Source organism: Myotis yumanensis, unplaced genomic scaffold, assembly GCF_028538775.1.
Source record: "Myotis yumanensis isolate MYYU_CA2020_CCGP unplaced genomic scaffold, mMyoYum1.0.hap1 SCAF_2, whole genome shotgun sequence".
NCBI lineage: Eukaryota > Metazoa > Chordata > Mammalia > Chiroptera > Vespertilionidae > Myotis > Myotis yumanensis.
Genome location: NW_027223753.1, coordinates 105,223,144 through 105,241,598, shown reverse-complemented (window position 1 = coordinate 105,241,598; position 18,455 = coordinate 105,223,144). Strand labels below are relative to the sequence as shown.

The 18,455-nt window shown below is 39.4% G+C and overlaps 1 protein-coding gene across 1 annotated transcript in view; it reads right to left on the bottom strand.

Annotated features, from left to right (window-relative positions):
• Positions 1 to 4,527: 4,527 nt before the first annotated feature.
• Positions 4,528 to 18,455, bottom strand: part of DIPK2A (divergent protein kinase domain 2A) — a 55,749-nt gene continuing 41,821 nt past the window's right edge. The window contains exons 2-3 of the mRNA XM_070405925.1: positions 11,049 to 11,352; positions 4,528 to 7,444 (exon numbers count right to left, since the gene is read on the bottom strand). Coding sequence (XP_070262026.1) covers positions 7,113 to 7,444; positions 11,049 to 11,352 — 636 coding nt within the window. The 3' untranslated portion in view covers positions 4,528 to 7,112. The remainder of the gene's footprint in view (positions 7,445 to 11,048; positions 11,353 to 18,455) is intronic.

Sequence of the window (18,455 nt, the reverse complement as noted above, 5' to 3'; positions counted from 1 at the left end):
CACCGCCATGTGGGGAGTACAGGCCGCCCTCCACCGGCCTGCCTCCCCTGTCCAGAGGCTCTCTGCGCTGCTCACCTGCCCGGAGTGACTGGGGCTGGGAGGAAGCCAGGCATCCTGCCCTGCCCAACCCTGGCCGATCTGCCCCTGTGTGAGCTGCCACCCTGCCAGGAAGGGTCACGGATCCGGGTCCCAGGACCGCGGACAGCCTCTAGCGCTGCCCCCCGCCCGACAGGGTCACAGATCTGTGTCTTGGTCCCGTGGACAGCCTCAAGCACTGCCCCCCACCACGCAGGGTCACAGATCCGGGTCCCGGACCGGGGACAGCCTTGACCACTGACACCCGCCTTCAGTATGCAAATTAGCCACCATCTTGTTGTTTCAAGGTGGGGGTCCCCACTTGGGTGCCTGGCCAGCATGGGTGAGGGGATGATGGCTGTTTGCAGCTGGTCACACCCCCTTCAGGGTGGGGGTCCCCATTGGGGTGCCTGGCCAGTCTGGGTGAAGGGCTGAGGGCCGTTTTCAGGCTGGCAGGCGACTGAAGCTCCCAACCTCTCCTTTTTTTTCTTTTTCTTTTTTATTCTGGATTTATTTACCTTCTATGGCTGTCACTGGAGCTGAGAGCTGGCTTTAGTTCTGAGGCTCTGAAACCTCGGCTGCTGAAAGCAGGTATCTAGGTTTGTTTGGGTTCTATAATTGTAACACTGTTGCGGTCCTGCTGGCTGAAGCCGGGCTGGCTGAAAGCAGGTTTCTGGAGTTTGTTTAGGTTCTATAATTGCAACATAGTTGCTTAGAGTTGCAGCCCAGAGGCCGGCAGTGGCAGGCTGGGAACATTGGCTTCCTCCTTCACTGGAGCAAGCAAGCCTCCTATTCGCTTCAGCTGCCTGGCTGCCGGCCGCCATCTTGGTTGGCAGTTAATTTGCATATCCCGCTGATTAGCCAATGGGAAGGGTGTCAGGGTTATGGTCAATTTGCATGTTTCTCTTTTATTAGATAGGACTAGAGGCCCAGTGCACAAAAATTTGTGCACTGGCAGGGGGGTGGGTATCCCTCAGCCCCACTTATGCCCTCTCACAGTCTGGGACCCCTTGGGAGATAACAACCTGCTGACTTAGGCACGCTCCCGGGTGGCAGAGGGCAGGCCCAATCCCTAGGTGCCTGCCCCGCAGCCCCTGGTCGGGCTCAGAGCAGGGCTGATTGGGGAGTTGGGGTGCCGCCCCGTCATGCACAGAGCAGGGCCGATCAGGAGGTTGCGATGCCACCCTGTCACGCTCAGGGTAGGGCCGATTGGGGGGTTGGGGCACCACCCTCTGTCATACTCAAGGCAGGGTCGATGGGGAGGTTGCGGCGCCATCCCCTGTCACGCACAGAGCAGGGCGGATCAGGGGGTTGGGGCACTCCTCCTGTCACCCACAGAGCAGGGCTGATCAGGGGGTTGGGGCACTTCCCCCTGTCACACTCAGGGCAGGGCCGATGGGGAGGTTATGGCTCCACCCCGTCACACACTGAGCAGGGCCCATGGGGGTTTGGGATGCTGCACCGTCACACACAGAGCAGGGCCGGTCAGGGGGTTGGGGAGCTCCCCCCTATCAGGCACAGAGCAGTGAGGGTCAATTTTATTGATTTCAGAGAGGGAGAGGAAGAGATAGAAACATCAACAATAAGAGAATCACTGATCAGCTACCTCCTGCATGCCACCCACTGGGGATTGAGCCCATAACCTGGGCATGTGCCCTGACTGGGAATCGAACAATGACCTCAGGGTTCATAGGTCAACATTCAACCACTGAGCCATGCCAGTTGGGTTATTCTCCATCTTCTTGATTCCTGCATTTGACTCCTAATTTATTCTAAATTAGGCAGAAAGGTAAGAGGGTATCATTAATTCTCTCAAGCCTAATAAAAAAAATTTTAATTGATTTGATAGTGAGAGGAAGAGAGCATCACTTCTGTGAGTCATATCTTTTCTTTTAACCCTCAGCTGAGGATATTTTTCCCATTGATTTTTAGGGAGAGTGGGAGAGAGGGAAAGACAGAGAGAGAAATATTAATGTGTGAGAAATACATCTATTGGTTGCTTCCTGCAGGAGCCCTGACCAGGGTCCAGGCCAGTGAAGAGCTTGCAAACAAGGTACGTGACCTTGACTGGAATTGACCAAAGGGTCCCGGGCTCTATCCACTGAGCCAAACTGGCTAGAGCTGTAAGTCATATTTTCATCTCACAGCCTAGTGACTTCTTTCAATGTCTTGAGTCATCTAAACATCTGTGATATACATAGAAAAGTAAAGCTAAAATTGACAAAATCCTAAATTTGACTGAATACCATGAGCTTATTTTTAAAAGTCTGTCACCTTACAATGTAAACTTTCTTACAAGTTTGTATTCTTAAAACTTAGAGTATAAGGCTCTGCCTAGTTTCAACAATATTTGTAGAATAATTAAAAAATCTAAAAGGCTGAGGTAGTTCCCTAGAAACAGAATATATTAGTAAACTCATAATGAGAAGAATAATCTAAGTAATCTATAGATATTTGAGAGATCTAAAGTTTTGAGGTCAAAGGAGAAAAGGTCTTACCACCCTTTATTTTCCATTATTTTTCTCGTTTTCTACCCTCTTCTCCCCATGTCCCTCTTAAACTTTACTTCTTTTTCACCTTGTCTCTATCTCACTTGGGATTTCTCTTCCTTTTCTTGCCCTCACAAATCCTTTATTCCCCTAACTTAATAATTGAGGAAATGCATATGAGTTTTTACAATTATATGATCTTGCCTTCAACTATATGCTTCTGGTTCTAAAACACTGCATCCTCGTCTAGTAGAATATTGTAGGCCAGTGGTCGGCAAACTGTGGCTCGCGAGCTACATGCGGCTCTTTGGCCCCTTGATTGTGGCTCTTCCTAAGCTTAGGAGTACCCTAATTAAGTTAATAACAATGTACCTACCTATATAGTTTAAGTTTTAAAAATTTGCCTCTCCAAAGAAATTTCAATCGTTGTACTGTTGATATTTGGCTCTGTTGACTAATGAGTTTGCCGACCACTGTGCAATTGGAAAATCCGTGTTGACCCCCAGGTCTGCTACTACTTATTTTTGTGATCGTGGGCAAATACTTTTCAAAAGAAAAAGAACTAAAATGTTCTATTACAAAATTTAGACACATAGCTATCTAGTATAATGAACTATAGCTATAACATCTACAGTATACAATAGGTTCTTTAAGTTTTTTCCACATTCCAAAGCAAGTGCAAAATTAAAGTAGATAAGGTTACCCAAGACATTCATCTATGGTTCAAATTTTGTTTCCACTTTGTTTTAAAGTTAATTTGTTTTAATAAGGATAGAAAGGTAACCTGTGCATTTACTTTATGGGCTACCCAAATCTCCTTTAATGCAAAGCCTCCCTCCCTCTTTTCCTTGCATTTGTTAAACAAAACCAAGTTATATACCCTGTAAAATTGCCCATTCTGGACTCTCTGGACTGCATCCCATGGACGCCTCTAACATGTTCCTCTGTGCTGGGTGTTTCTCATTATCAGATAGATCTGGGGGCTTGATCAGATGCAGGTTTTTGTTTTTTTCCTGGGAAGACACCTCACAGGTGGTGCTGGGTGCTCCTTTTCACTGGGTTGTACTGGAAAGCACATCGAGATTGACTAGTAAATTCAGGTCTTGACCTCCTGATCCACTCCTTTTCCATTAATGTTTGCAGCTATTGATAATCATTGCCTAGCACTTGTCAATTAAGAATTGCAAAAGAGCAATATTTTAACAACACTCCTTCTGCATTAACCGGAATAATTCTACATATCCCACAGATTTTTTTTCCCCTTCAACTATCTAATGACTTGGAGGGTAAGGCATATAAATGCTTCTTTCTTTCCCAGATACCAGTTTTCAGAATAATTCCTCAATATCCTTCCAAAAATGACTACATTTGTTCATTTCTTATTGCTATTATCATTTTGAATGCATAATTTACATATTTAAACTGTTACAATCCATTTTTGTTATGTTTATTGGTCATCAAATACTTGCAGTTGGGTCTTGAGCTTTTTATACACCACCAGTGGTATTTGAGTTGTTTTGCTTTAGTGATATTGAGGTGTTACTGTTAAATTTTTAGATGTGAAATACACTGTGGTTTTGTTGGAGGAGAGAATACCTAATGTATAAAACACTGGACTCAAGTATCTCAGATTTTCTTAAAATAAGCTAGTGGCAAGTAAGTTGAGATACAGAAACAAGTTTGGCCACATGTTTTGAAGTTAGTATTAACCATAGTTACATTATTGTTCCTTATATTATTCTTTTGTATACATTTGAAAAATTCGATAATATAGTTTAATACCATTTTAGTGGTAAAAGTTAAAAATGTCATGATTACAGAAAAACCATGCCCACACAGATAGTTTCTGAAAATTATATCAAAATACATGCAGGGAAAAAAAATAACATCTATACAACCTCACTTTCCACTCAAGAAAAATTTGGGTATTTGAAGATAAGAGATAGTTTGACAAGTGTGATTCTTAAAGTATTCTTTATTAAGAGCATTAAAGTTGCAGAAACAACTTTATATTGTAAAGGCACAGAGAGACAGTTCTGGTAAATTATTCAAATTAAACAGTAACTTACAGTACAAAAAACAACTTTAATGCACATACAAACCCCAAATGTCTGATTCAAAAATATTTTACTGCACCTATTAATGGGCAATGATTAAAAATATAAATTGTTGCTATATAACAAATATCTGATAGTGAATATCTTGATAGCAAAGTGAACAAAAATTTATTGCTTTTCACATACAATTTTCCCTGTTAAATTCCTAACTCTTTTACTACCTTCTCAACTTTCTGAAGAAAATTCCACATAATTTTACAAGGAAATGACAGTTTTACAAAACTCCCTCATGCAGCTGATTGCTGGCAGCTGTTCTCTCACTTCCTATTCTGCAATCACAATCACTTCCCAAAAGTAAGATAACTGTTTGCTAAGCCACAGAAAGACAACCTTTCTGTGACTGGCATTCTAAGACTTGTAATGAAGACTTATCAAATGTAAAAGGTGCTCCATTTTGAAAATGTATTATTTTGTTTGAAGATTTGAGTGAAGGCTTGAATGTCTGACAAGTAATTTTACCTATTCCCCTCAAAAGTTTTCCTAAGTTGTAAAACATCAGCATAGTAAAATTTCCAGCACTGAATGTTTGAAGGCTAGTTGATATATTAATATACTGATGTATAAAAGTTAACACACTGCAATCTATTTTACAATGAAGAAATCTTATCCTTCTTCCAGTTTTAAACTGGAATTACCTTTATTAAGAACATCCTGCTCTTTTTATAGCAACCCGGTTATAGATGGCACAAGTAGAATTTCCATCACAATAATAAAATAACATGAAAGCAGCAGCATCCTAATTTAAGAAATACCTACATAAAAATATTTAATCATCATTGTAAAGTTACTTAACCATGTCATGTTCAGACAGTGTGTGGCAGCTAGTAATATGCGTGACACAGAGCTGTGGCTCAATAAATAGTTGCTAAATGCATGAAAAACAGAAGGAAAACGTGGCTTTGGTTGTGCATATTTTAATCACTTTCTGATTAATAAATAATAAAGTCAGTCTAGAACTAGAACTAAATACTGCACACTACACCAAACTTTGTCATACACAAAGTAATGATTTCAAACAAAAATAATATCAGTTAGTGATAGTCAATATATGTCAATTATAACTTTTTAAGAAAGCCCACAAATTTCACATATTTATTAATTTTTATCCACATACTTAATTTTTTATGTTTTGATGTTTAACAACTGGGTAATGAAGACCATGTTGGGCAGACTGGCTACAGTATAAATTACTAATCCATTCATTAATAAAAAGTCATGAGGCCTGATTGGTGACACCATGTTACTTTTGAAAAACTACCGATGAATAAAAGTTAGAATATCTTTAAGTAGCCTATGCTGGGAAGCAGTAGCTTAACTTTTTAAGATAAAAAAATGACCATGGAGATATGAACTTAATAATGATAAAGAACATATTGCAAGTAGGACAATAAGAGTAAGTGACCAATTTTAAATTCTAACCATGGGACTAGGTCTAATATTTCTTTGGCATATGCATTACTATTTTAGACTAGTTAGCATTTAAAAAATATTGGGGGTTATATTTTCCTGTCAAAATTAACATCAAGGTGAAAACTACTAACACACTCTTCTTAAAGCCTTTTAAAGGACAAAATGACATTTAGCAACATATGCCAACTTCATGTTTAGTGTACAATTCTAATTACTGGCACAGAGTGATATAACTATTAAATAACCTTAAATGAGCTCATGCAATGGTGAAACCACAGAAAGTGGGAAGAAAAGTATTTACATAATAAAATATTCAGCTTCCTGAAAAAACACAGTAAACCTAGAAATCCTGTCCTAATGGTTAACATGTACTGCATAGCACTAAATTAAAACTAGTCCAAATTTAAAAGTAACCTGCATGTGTAAGACTGAAGGAAAAACAAAAATAGAAAAAAAATTAGGAAGGAAAAAGTAGCCTATAAAACAGGCCAATCTAATGTGACATTCAAAGTAAATGTAAGAGATTCACAAAATCATGATACTAATGCAAACTAAGTCAAGTATACCAAGTACCCTTTGATACACAAGCCAATATAACTATCAGATTCATTTCTAATAGCTTGACAATATTAATTAATGCACTCAGGCATTCAAGGGGCAAAGCAGTCAAGGATAGCTCAAGTTTCCAAAGTGTAAGAACAAAAAGATCTGCAAAATAATCATATGGTTTTTGAAGTAATGTCTTATTTTGATGAATGTTAACATAAGATGTATCAGTGCACGTTTGTCATCCTCCGAAAGTATTACTTCCAAGTTTCTTTTTTCCAGGTAGTTTTTGGTGGTTTAGTATTAGCCAGTGCTATTTAAATGGAGAAAAGAAAAGTTCACCATAAGATGTATCAGTGCATGTTTGTCATCCTCTGAAAGTATTACTTCCAAGTTTCTTTTTCCCAGATAGTTTTGGTGGTTTAGTATTAGCCAGTGCTATTTAAATGGAGAAAAAAAAAAAGTTCACCATAGACTACCTCACATTGTTACTCAATTGAGCTAGATATTCCCGCAGTTCTTTTGCAGCCTGGAATCTGCCGTAGCGTTTCTTTGGGTTGGCGCACTCATCCAGCAAGGCCTCTAGCCGGCCATCTTTGGCAATTTCACTTGGTGGATCATGAAGGAGTCCTCCAGATGTGCCACGCCAGGTGGCATGTCTGGATAAGAGGTTCTGACAAACAGCATAATAATTGTGGTCCACAGTGGCACGAGCACAAAGAATTTCTTTTGAAAATGATAAGCAAGCCTCCTTATCACAATCATCAAATTTACTTTCATACCATACATCCCAATTTTCAGGTTTATCTGTAAAAGAAGGAAGAGCAGAAAGAGGAAAATATATTTTAAGAGTTTTTATTGATTCCCAATTTGACAATACCCTAATTAGCATAGTATTTGTTCTTAAAATTATATTATAATTTTAAACAATTAAGTATATAAAGTACATAAAGATTTCTTGGGAGCACATCTGTGCCAAGCAGAGGATCAAACAAGGTGCCTACTACTGAAGAGTTCAGTCTAGAGAGAAACCTTCTAATCATATAAAGTGGCATACAGTAGTATGGCACAGGAACACAGAGGAAGCACTACTTCTGTCTGGGGTTGTAGAAGGCTGCAGAGAGAACATCTGATTTAGGACTTAAAATATAAGCAAGCCTTAGAAAAAAGAAAAAAAAGAGGAAAAGGAGCATTTTAGGCCGAGGGTACAGTATGTACAAAGGCATGGACCTAAGGGACTGATCCAGCTAGTTCAGGAAACTGTAAGTTCTCTGTGGCTAGAGTGTGAGACAGGTACCTGGGAAGGAGGTATAGCAGAGGCTAGAGAAATAAGTTCTACCTCGTGTAATCAAGACCATGATCTGTTTTACAGAAAGATATCTCTAGGCTGAAGACTGGAGGGACTAACATGATGACAGCAACTAAAGGAGGTCCAGAAAAAAAAAAGCCAGATTGTAGAAACATTTGAGACAGAAATTAACAGGTAAGTGTATGAGTAAAGTTTAAGGTACTAATTAGATGAAAACCTAGACACTATTAACATAACAGTGTTAATATTTTATATATATAAAGTAAATATAAAGTGGTTATGAGATATTCAGGTGTGGACATGTAATATATGCAACTGAAGCCAAAGGGACAGAATACATATTTAGAGTGCATCAGCATAAAAGGTTTGGTGGAGCCAAGAGAATGGCTTAATTGTATTGAAAATATGCTGAAAGCAAAAGGGAAAAAAAGACTGACAGACGAACATTAAAACTTAAGGGGTAGAGATGTTAGTGAAAGAAACTCATTCATTCAGAAAGTAATGATTTGCATGCCTGCTCTATGGCAAGCAGGGTGTCTAATGGTAAACAAAACAGATTATATACATGGCTCCTATCCTCACTGGCTTACAATCCAGTATGTGAAATAGAAACTAAGCAAGTAAACAAACATTATCATAAATTGTAGGAAATGCTATGAAGGAAACAGGAGTTTTTAACAGTAGAAAGACTTATGAAAGAAACAACCTAAAGTTACATACAGCAGTCAAGTCAAGTCTCTCTTAGAGTTAACACTTAAGCTAAGACTTGAAGGACAAGTACCTAACAGCATATAGAAGAGAGATGTGGTATTTTAGGCAGAGAAAACTGCATATGGGAAGCCCAGAAGTGGAAAGGTTCATTCAAGAAACCAAAAGGCCATTTTGGCTGAGGCATCAAGGGCAACAAATGGACAGAGGGATATTAAAAACGAAGCAGAATAAGGTCAAGTCATACAGATTATGCCCTGGGGAGGAATTTGAATTTTACTTGAAGAACAATGGGAAATCATTAAAAGTATTAAGCAAGGAAATGATAAGATCAGATTTATGTTTTTAAAAAGGAACTATGTGATAAGTAGAAGGAAACCAAAGGAGTAAAGAATTTCATGAAGTTTTTACTAATCAGTGACTTCAGGAATTGGCCAATTAGGTGGTCGCTAATGGTAATGCAGATTTCTAAGTGAGGTTTTAATGGTTGAGGAATGAATGGAGACTCAGGAAGCAGAGATAGGCAGATTTTAAAAACAGTTGAAAAGCAACAAACCTGCTTATGGGAAGGTAAGAGAAACTGGATTTTAAGGAGGGTAGAAAGTTAAAGAAGACAACTGATGCAGCAGGTTCTCAAAGAAGGCTCTTTACTGTATCTGAAGAAGAGGGATGAGTATGTATTGTTTTTACTGCTTAGACAGCGGTTCTCAACCTGTGGGTCGCGACCCCTTTGGAGGGAGAACGACCCTTTCACAGGGGTAGCCTAAATACATCTGCATATCAGATATTTACATTACAATTCATAACATTAGCAAAATTACAGTTATGAAGTAGCAACGAAATTAATCTTATGGTTGGGGGTCGCCACAACATGAGGAACTGTATTAAAGGGTCACGGCATTAGAAAGGTTGAGAACCACTGGCTTAGAAGGTACTAGTAAAAGGAAGAATACCAAGGGAGGTGCCACATCAAAACCTCCATTCCCTGGTGAAGGATAAAAATACAGGCAATTTACTAGAAAGAGGGTAAATATAGATATAGCCATTTGCAAAGTGGCTATTCAGTCAGCCCTACTTGAGCCTTTTGAAAATAAGTAGGCATGCCTAAAAAAGCACAGGAGTAATGCTCTTTGTATGAAAGGTAAGAATAGAGAAGCTGTAGGGTTGTATTCATTCCAAGTCAGGAATTAGTTGGTGTAAAATTGTAACATGTATCCCAGGAATGTTCACATCAAGAATTTTTTTTTTTTTTTTTAATTTTAGTCCTGGCCGGTGTGGCTAAGTTGGTTGGAGTGTCATTATTTACATTAAAAGGTAGTGGGTTCGATTCCTGTGGGGGCACATATAGGAGGCAGCCAATCAATGTTTCTTTCTCACATCAATGTTTCTCTCTCTCTCTCTCCCCCTTCCTCTTTCTAGAATCAATTAAAAATTTCTTTTTACAAACATTGGAATGAATACTTTAAAAATTAAGGCAAGTTGTACAATTCTGTGAATATAATAAAAACCACTGACTTGTGTACTTTAAAAAAGAAAAGGATGGTGCATTTACACATGCAGGATACAACCAGAAACTAGTCTGCTGAGTGTCCAATAGAACAAGGCACTGGGAAAACCAAATAGTATTTAACAGGATCAAGCTAGGATCATGCAAGAGTGTCAAATTAATAGACTGCTGTTACATTTACTGCATTCCCCAGGTGCCACAAAGAAGATCCTTATATAAAGGGAGGGGAGGGAATTAAAAATATTAAGACTCTCACCATGAAGCAACAATCCTTCAATTTCCCTTTACTAAGTAGGTTAGTTATAGAACTATAGGTATTGTCCCCAATGTTTTAAAATTCCTATGGTATTTAATTTTAAAAACATTTCAGACACTCTGCCCACCTACACTTTGAAGAACTCACAAAGAAATGGAGAGTAAAGTTTTGGGTGAGATGTAATAATGTCAAACCAAAGCTAAAGATTTACAGTGCTAATGAAAAGAAAAAAAAATCACTGTAGGGACCCCACAGAACAATGGAACATGGAACATTCCAGAGAGCAGCACAGCCTTTCTGACAGCCTGTAAGTAGTATATACAACTTAATTTTGCATTAGACTCCTAATGCTCAGAAACAGCAGACTGTGTGGAAAAAGACATGTGTACATACACACTCGGAGCATATCTGATTGAACCAAAAGGATATTTTACTAAATATGGAGAAGCTGTGACTAAGAACATGTATAATTAATCAATATTTGTTTACTGATACTGGTCAAATAAACAAAAAAAAGATGTAAGGTTGCCATCTAAGAAGGAAATGAAAGACTTGCTTCATATAAATGTAAACATTATTTTGACACAGGAAAAAACGGATACAAAAACAAACCTAAAAGTTATATACTTACTTTGTCTAATTAACCTTTTGTCAGCAACCAAAACATTTTCAGCATCCACAATGATTACCTTCCCATCTCTAGGACCAACTGCAAAATTGTCAAAGCTGACGTCCAGGAGGTAGAGTGCAAATTCAAAGTCATTGTTAGTAAGCTGCTCTGCTATTTCCATTAATTGCCAAGCCAGGTCAACTCGTTTTTCCCATGGTGCATTAAAGTAGCTCCACAGTTCTTCTCCAACATAATTTACAGCCACCATTCTTCCACAAGCTCCAAGATACTTTGCAAATGGCCAACCTTCATCAGATGGAAAAATCTACAAAAGAATTATCTTAATATTATAAGCGATTCTGATGAGGATATCCTAAATCTATTCCCAGATCCTTTCATTAGAGATTGCTACTAGGCATGAGCTTGGATTTTCTTGTTGTAGTCAATAGTGAAGCAGAGAGAAATGTCATTTCTTTTCCAACTCATACCTTTACTATGGTTCTGAAAAAATTTAAAAAAAAAAAATAGCTTTACATTATAAAGCTAAAAAAAGTATCGCTTATTAAAATCTCAGACCAAATTGACCAAACAAAAGATACTTTATTAGAAAATTTTAAAGTTGCCGAAACCGGTTTGGCTCAGTGGATAGAGCGTCGGCCTGCGGACTGAAAGGTCCCAGGTTCGATTCCGGTCAAGGGCATGTACCTGGGTTGCGGGCACATCCCCAGTAGGAGATGTGCAGGAGGCAGCTGGTCGGTGTTTCTCTCTCATCGATGTTTCTAACTCTCTATCTCTCTCCCTTCCTCTCTGTGAAAAAATCAATAAAATATATTTAAAAAAAAAAAAAGAAAATTTTAAAGTATTTTATGTTTCCTTTATCTTTTTGATGTATATAATGACAATCAACCAATCCTTTATTTTGAATGGACACCACTGCAGGCCTATTAGTCAGCATGTATTTACCACACACCAGGCACTGTGCTTCGGCTGGCAATAAGAGCGAACAAAACAGAGTCTCTAAAATAAAGATGTTAGAAGATAGATACCAAACAAATAATCTATCCTATATAATAAAAGGGTAATGTGCAAATTCACCCTAACAGCAGAAGGACCCGAAAGACCACTGGACCAGTCATTATGAGGGGCACTGACCACCTCTTGGTCCCTTTCCCTGGTCAGTAGGCTCCAATAGCCTGATGATGAACAGGAAACTGGGGGTGGGTGATGGGAGACACAGAGGGCGCCAGGCCAAGGTCCCCACCCCTCCAGTCACCCCACACATAGAGGGGGATCCGCAGTGGGGGCGGGGCTGGTGAGCAGGCAGGAATAGCTGACCTCTCGGTCCCTTCCCCCGGCCATCAGGCACCGATCAACCGATGGCAAACAGGGAAGCAGGGGTGGGTGGCAGCGGGGGGAAGGGGGGGAGGCGGGGCCAGCTGTGGGCAGCTGGGGAAGATGGCCCTGATCGCAGGCCAGGCCTAGGGACCGTACCTGTGCACGAATTTCGCGCATCAGGCCTCTATTCTATATACATAAAAGCCTAAGCGACCATTCAACTGGTAGATATGATGCGCACTGACCACCAGGAGGCAGACGCTCCGACCGGTAGGTTAGCTTCCTGATGGGGTCTGGCCGATGGGGACTGGGCGAGATAGGCTGGACACGCCCTGAAGCCCTCCAGTGGTCCCTCCTGGCCCGATCGTGCATCAGTGGGGTCCCAGATCGTGAGAGGGTGCAGGCCAGGCTGAGAGACCCCACTGGTGCACGAATCCATGCACCAGGTCTCTAGTTATGAATATAATAAGTGTTAGTTACTAAGAAGTGGTGCAGGTTCTAGGGGTGGAATTCAGAGGATTCTGGGAAGTGTCTTTTAACCTACCCCTATCTTAGCAAGATTTTCTAGCAGATTTTATTATAACTACTGGGAGGATTAATGTCCTAAAACAGAAACCTTCCATGACCATGAACAATTATTTTCAAATTAAATAAAATGATAGGCTTTATCTGAGGTACTTTCTAGTGCTAAAATGCCCACCGACAAAAGGACGGGAAGTAATATTTTAAAGAACTTGGAAAATCATATGACCAGAGGAGGTGTGTTTTATTTGTTTGTTTTATAAATATATTTTTATTGATTTCAGAGAGGAAGGGGAGGGGGAGAGAGAGAGAGAGAGAGAGAGAGAGAGAGAGAAAGAAACACCAATGATTAGAGAGAATCATTGATTGGCTGCCTCCTACATGGCCCCTACAGGGAATCGAGCCTACAACCTGGGCATGTGCCCTTGACCGGACTCAAACCCAGGACCCTTCAGTCCGCAGGCCGATGCTCTAACCACTAAGCAAAACCGGTAGGAAAAGGTATGTGTTAAGAGCCATTCCTTCAGCCTAACACCTTTCTTAAATTGGAAAAAAAAATTCTGAGAAAATGATGTTTATACCTGTACTGCACGGAAAACACTGCAGAATAGAAATGTGCCTATTTCTATTGATAAAAATTAAACAATCCATATGTGTTAAGAGAGCTGGAGATGGGGCTTTTCTTCTTGAACTTCTCAAAAAAGTAAGTAATATTAACTTTAGCTTTAGCTTTTATAAAACTGACAAAACTTAACAGTCTTACATTAAAATTTTTATCAACTTTAAAACAAAAAGATTTTAAAAACTCAACAGCATCCAAATAATTACCTATTTTCATTTGTGTTTCGTTTCCATTCTATAAGTACACAACTTTTATATGTAACTTGTTTATTTTTTATTTTAACATCTTCAGTTTTGTGATAAAACACTAATTATATAAATTAAAAATTTAGATATGACAATATGAATCTTTAGATATAATAGCTAATTGATTTGATTTCTGTTCAGAGAAAATATTTATTGACTCTTTAGCAATTAGGAGAAAACACATTTTTAATCTTATACCTGAGGATTTTTTCTTTTTTTAGGGCATTGTGAAAAGTGAAAGATTGCCTCCTGTCCAATGTGAAGTGCAAAAAACTGTTTGCTAACCACGTTATTTTCAACTTTTCCTCCCAACTTAATTATTTACATGACCTTGAAAATTGAGACAAAATGTTTACAAAAGATTTAACTGTTTCCCAGAAGTAGTCATGTATAAAGTCACTGGCATAAAAAATAAAATCACTAAAAATAAGTAAATATATAATATTATATAGTTTTAACATGCAAAAACTAAAACAAAACACTCCTCCATATAATTGTCCTGTATTATTCACATGCCATATTGTAAAACAGATACAAACATATCTTTGTGAAAACAAAATGGCCTTTGACAACAGGAAAAAAGGGAACCCTGCCAACATCTGCACATGTACAAATGTCTCCTTGTTTTTGGAGCCTTTCCAACTGGCAAAACAGAGTCAAATATACACTTCATTACCCAAGTCCCAGATAGAAGAGGGTAACATATATGAATAAATGTCACACTGAGCAATTTTATATTCATACTAGAGGCCCAGTGCATGAAATCTGTGCATGGGTAGGGTTCCTAGGCCTGGCCGGTGATCAGGGCCAATCGGGGCCTTCTGGCTGTCGGCCGAGGCCTTTCTTTCAGCTGCCAGCTGGGGGCCTCTCTTCCCAGGCTGCCGGCCGGGGGCTTCCTTCATTCTGCACCACCCCCTGGTGGTCAGCGCACGTCATAGCGAGCGACAGAACTCCCAGTCTCCCAGTCAAACTCCCGCAGGGACACTTTGCATATTAGCCATATATATATATATATATATATATATATATATATATATATACACACACACATATACACATACACACAGATAGATAGTGATTTCTGATAATGTTAACTGAAATCCTGTTACTCCTCATTTAAAAGAGCACTACAATTCTTCCATATAGTTTGCTACCTAAATCTTTTGGAAGAATTCTAATAAATGAATTTGCACTACTTGCTCAGATGACAAGAATTTTTCATTGTATAATCAAAATCGCCAGATTTCATTAATGAGAACAGAATTCTACTAAAAACATTGCATGTAGTACAAAGAAAATGCTCAAAGGGAGCCAACATAAGTATAATTATACTAGGGGCCCAGTGCACGAATTTGTGCACCTTGAAAGAAACTGTGGGCTGAGGCTATGGTGGACACAGGGGCGGGTCTTGGCCCATCCTCCACGCCCCCACCCGGCTCTTCCCACCGCGGCCCTGGTCCCCCGTCTGCCAGCAGCCTTGCTGCCACTGCTGCCACTCCCATGCGCTGATGGCGCCGGCCCCACTTGCACCCGCTGACGGCATGGAGTGATTGGGGTCGGAGCCAGCAGCGGGTGTGAGCGGGGCCGGTGCCAGCAGCAGGTGCGAGTGCCAGATGGGACTGAGGCGCACAGGAGGAAAGAATTTTCAGTAACTACCAGAGGCTCACCCCGATGACAGCGACAGGCTGTCTGGCGCCCCCGCTCACCTGCTCTAACAACCCATCACAGCCTACGCCCACCATGTTCCACACTCTGCCGCCTGTTGCTGACACCCATCATGTTCCACACGTGCCCCCTGGTGGTTAGCGGACGTCATAGTGACCAGTTGTTCGGTTGTCCCACCGTTTGGTTTATTTGCATATTAGACTTTTATTATATAGGATTTAAAACAATCATGGCTTAGCGCTAGCTGGGTGACTCGGTTGGAGTGTCACCCTGTACACCTAGGTTGCCAGTTCAACCCTCGGTCGGGGTGCAACCAATTGATGTTTCTCTCTCCTACCACCTTCCTCTCTCTCTAAAATCAATAAAACATATCCCCAGGTGAGGAGTAAATAAAACACCAAAAAAACAATCCTGACTTAGAACCAAAATTACCATGGTCAGGCAGTTTGAGGCAAAATTTTAAGACTTTATGGCTTGGATTTCTTAAGTATATCGAACAATAAGAAACACAACTTCTTACTTCTGATTACCAAACTCCCACAAGAGTATAAAATACAGTAATAGTATAAGACATTTACTGCAGTCCACACTTTTAAAATTTTAAACCAAGCCCTAACCGGTTTGGTTCAGTGGATAGAGTGTTGGCTTATGGACTAAAGGGTCCCAGGTTCGATTCTGGTCAAGGGGATGTACCTTGGTTGTGGGCACATCCCCAGTAGGGGGTGTACAGGAGGCAGCTGATCGATGTTTCTCTCTCATCGATGTTTCTAACTCTCTATCCCTCTCCCTTCCCTTCTGTAAAAAATCAATAAAATATATATTAAAAATTTTAAACCAAATCTTACAATCAGATTTTCAAAATGGCTAGAACAGGCACATCGTTTAAAGTAATCTGAAATAAAATGTATTTTAATGAATTTATATTTGAAAAAATATATACAAATACTTTTCTGTCAGGAAGGAGTGTTTAAAGGTAGAATGATTTAAATTATAATTAGATTAGAGGCACTCTAATTAATTGTTCAGGGTTTTTCATCAATTTTGAATGTATGTCATAAAGTATAATATGTAAATCTTTTTAAACTAAATAATAGTTTAAGATTGTACAACTGCAAGAAACAGTTATAATATTACTGTATTTTAAAAGAAAGCATGTTAAGTATTACTACCAATGCTAATATTAAAAGTGGAAATTTAAGTATTAAGCCAAACATGTTTTACTGCTAAGATTTAAAGAAATATTAAGTATCTTCACTGTTAATTTATAAAATAAAAAGTATTTTGAAGCTGAAACAAGATAAATCACCATGTCTAGGTATCTTTTTTTGTTTTTGCTTTAAATAGAAAATCTTAAGTTACTTCTTGGATATCATAAAACTCAAATAATATTAATAACAATAATATATGTATTAACAGCAGCCTAAAAACAAGCTTTCAGGAGCAAATAAACAAAACCACTATGGTCACCTTCCATTCTAAGGGTAAATAAAATGAAGATGACATAAAATATCTATAATCAAGATAAGGAAATTTAGATAATTTTATATTCTTTATGATGTATAATATAAAGTTCTATATTTAAAGGACAATATTGTATACTAGAAGCCTGGTGCATGAAATTCGTGCACTGGGGGGAGGGGGTGGGGGGGGGGTGTCCCTCAGGCCAGCCTGCACCCTCTCCAATCTGGGACATCCCTCTCACAATCCGGGACTGCTGGCTCCCAACCACTTGCTTGGCTGCCTGCCTGATTGCCCCTAACTGCTTCTGCCTGCAAGCCTGATCACACCCTAACCACTCCCCTGCCAGCCTGATCAATGCCTAACTGCTTCCTTGCCGGCCTGGTTGTCCTTCCCTGCAGGCCTGGTCCCCCCCAAATGCCCTCCCCTGCAGGCCTGGTTGCCCCTAACTGCCCTCCCCTGCTGGCCATCTTGTGTGAGGGTGTGATGGTCACTTTGCATATTACCTCTTTATTATATAGGATAAGTAGAATAGTGAACTTAAAAATAAATGACTACCTTTCAAAGTCCACTTTCACCTCTGCCTCTCACTAGGTGTATAACCCTGGCAAAGTCAAAACTTCTTAGAACTTAGTATCTTTCTCTGTAAAACGGAAATATATCCTGTACCAACATATTCATCAGGTAATACAAGGATCAAAGAAAAGAAAGCATAAAATGTTTTTTGTAGATTTAATACTTCTTTATAAAGAATTGCTTACAAAAACATTTTCGTATTTCCTAATTCAATCTGATGAATAAAAAGTCCAGATACTCATCAACAGATGTGCTTACTTTGTTATTACCTACATGAAAAGCATCTATAAATAATGAACTCCTTCTAAATATAGCCAAGAACGATTAAATCAGAAATACATCTTCACTATTCTCTAGCAGTTTCTAATTTACAATGGGATATGTAAATTAGTTACCAAACTTTCACTCAGTGCTCTGAGAAATATACAGAGCAACCAAAAGTACTAAAAATATAATATTTATAATTTGGCAACACATATACCCATAAATAACAGCATTTAATTTGCTTTTCATTGAATATGTAAACAACACAAAGTAAATCTAAATTCTGAAGTAACCTATCACCTATCTATCATAACAAGTATCATGTTTATGTAATCAATAAAAAGGATGTGAAATCTAATTCTAGAGTCGGAAGGTACCTGAGTTGTAAATCTATTTCAGTGGTCAGCAAACTGTGGCCCCTTGAGTGTGGCTCTTCCACAAAATACCACGTGTGGGCGCGCACGTACAGTGCAATTGAAACTTTGTGGCCATACTCAAGGGGCCAAAGAGCCGCATGTGGCTCTCGAGCCGCAGTTTGCGGACCACTGATCTAGTTCAATCTTATCAGCACCATTTAAGTGATTCACCTAAACTCAAGAGCAAATTCAAGCAAATACAACCTCCTCAGTCCAGGAGTTTTCAGAAGCATCTCATATTAAACAATGCCTCTAGTAGTCTGTGAGAAAACCTCACAAAAACATCTATTATTGCTGCAAAAATAATGTAAGCTTGTTCATCCTA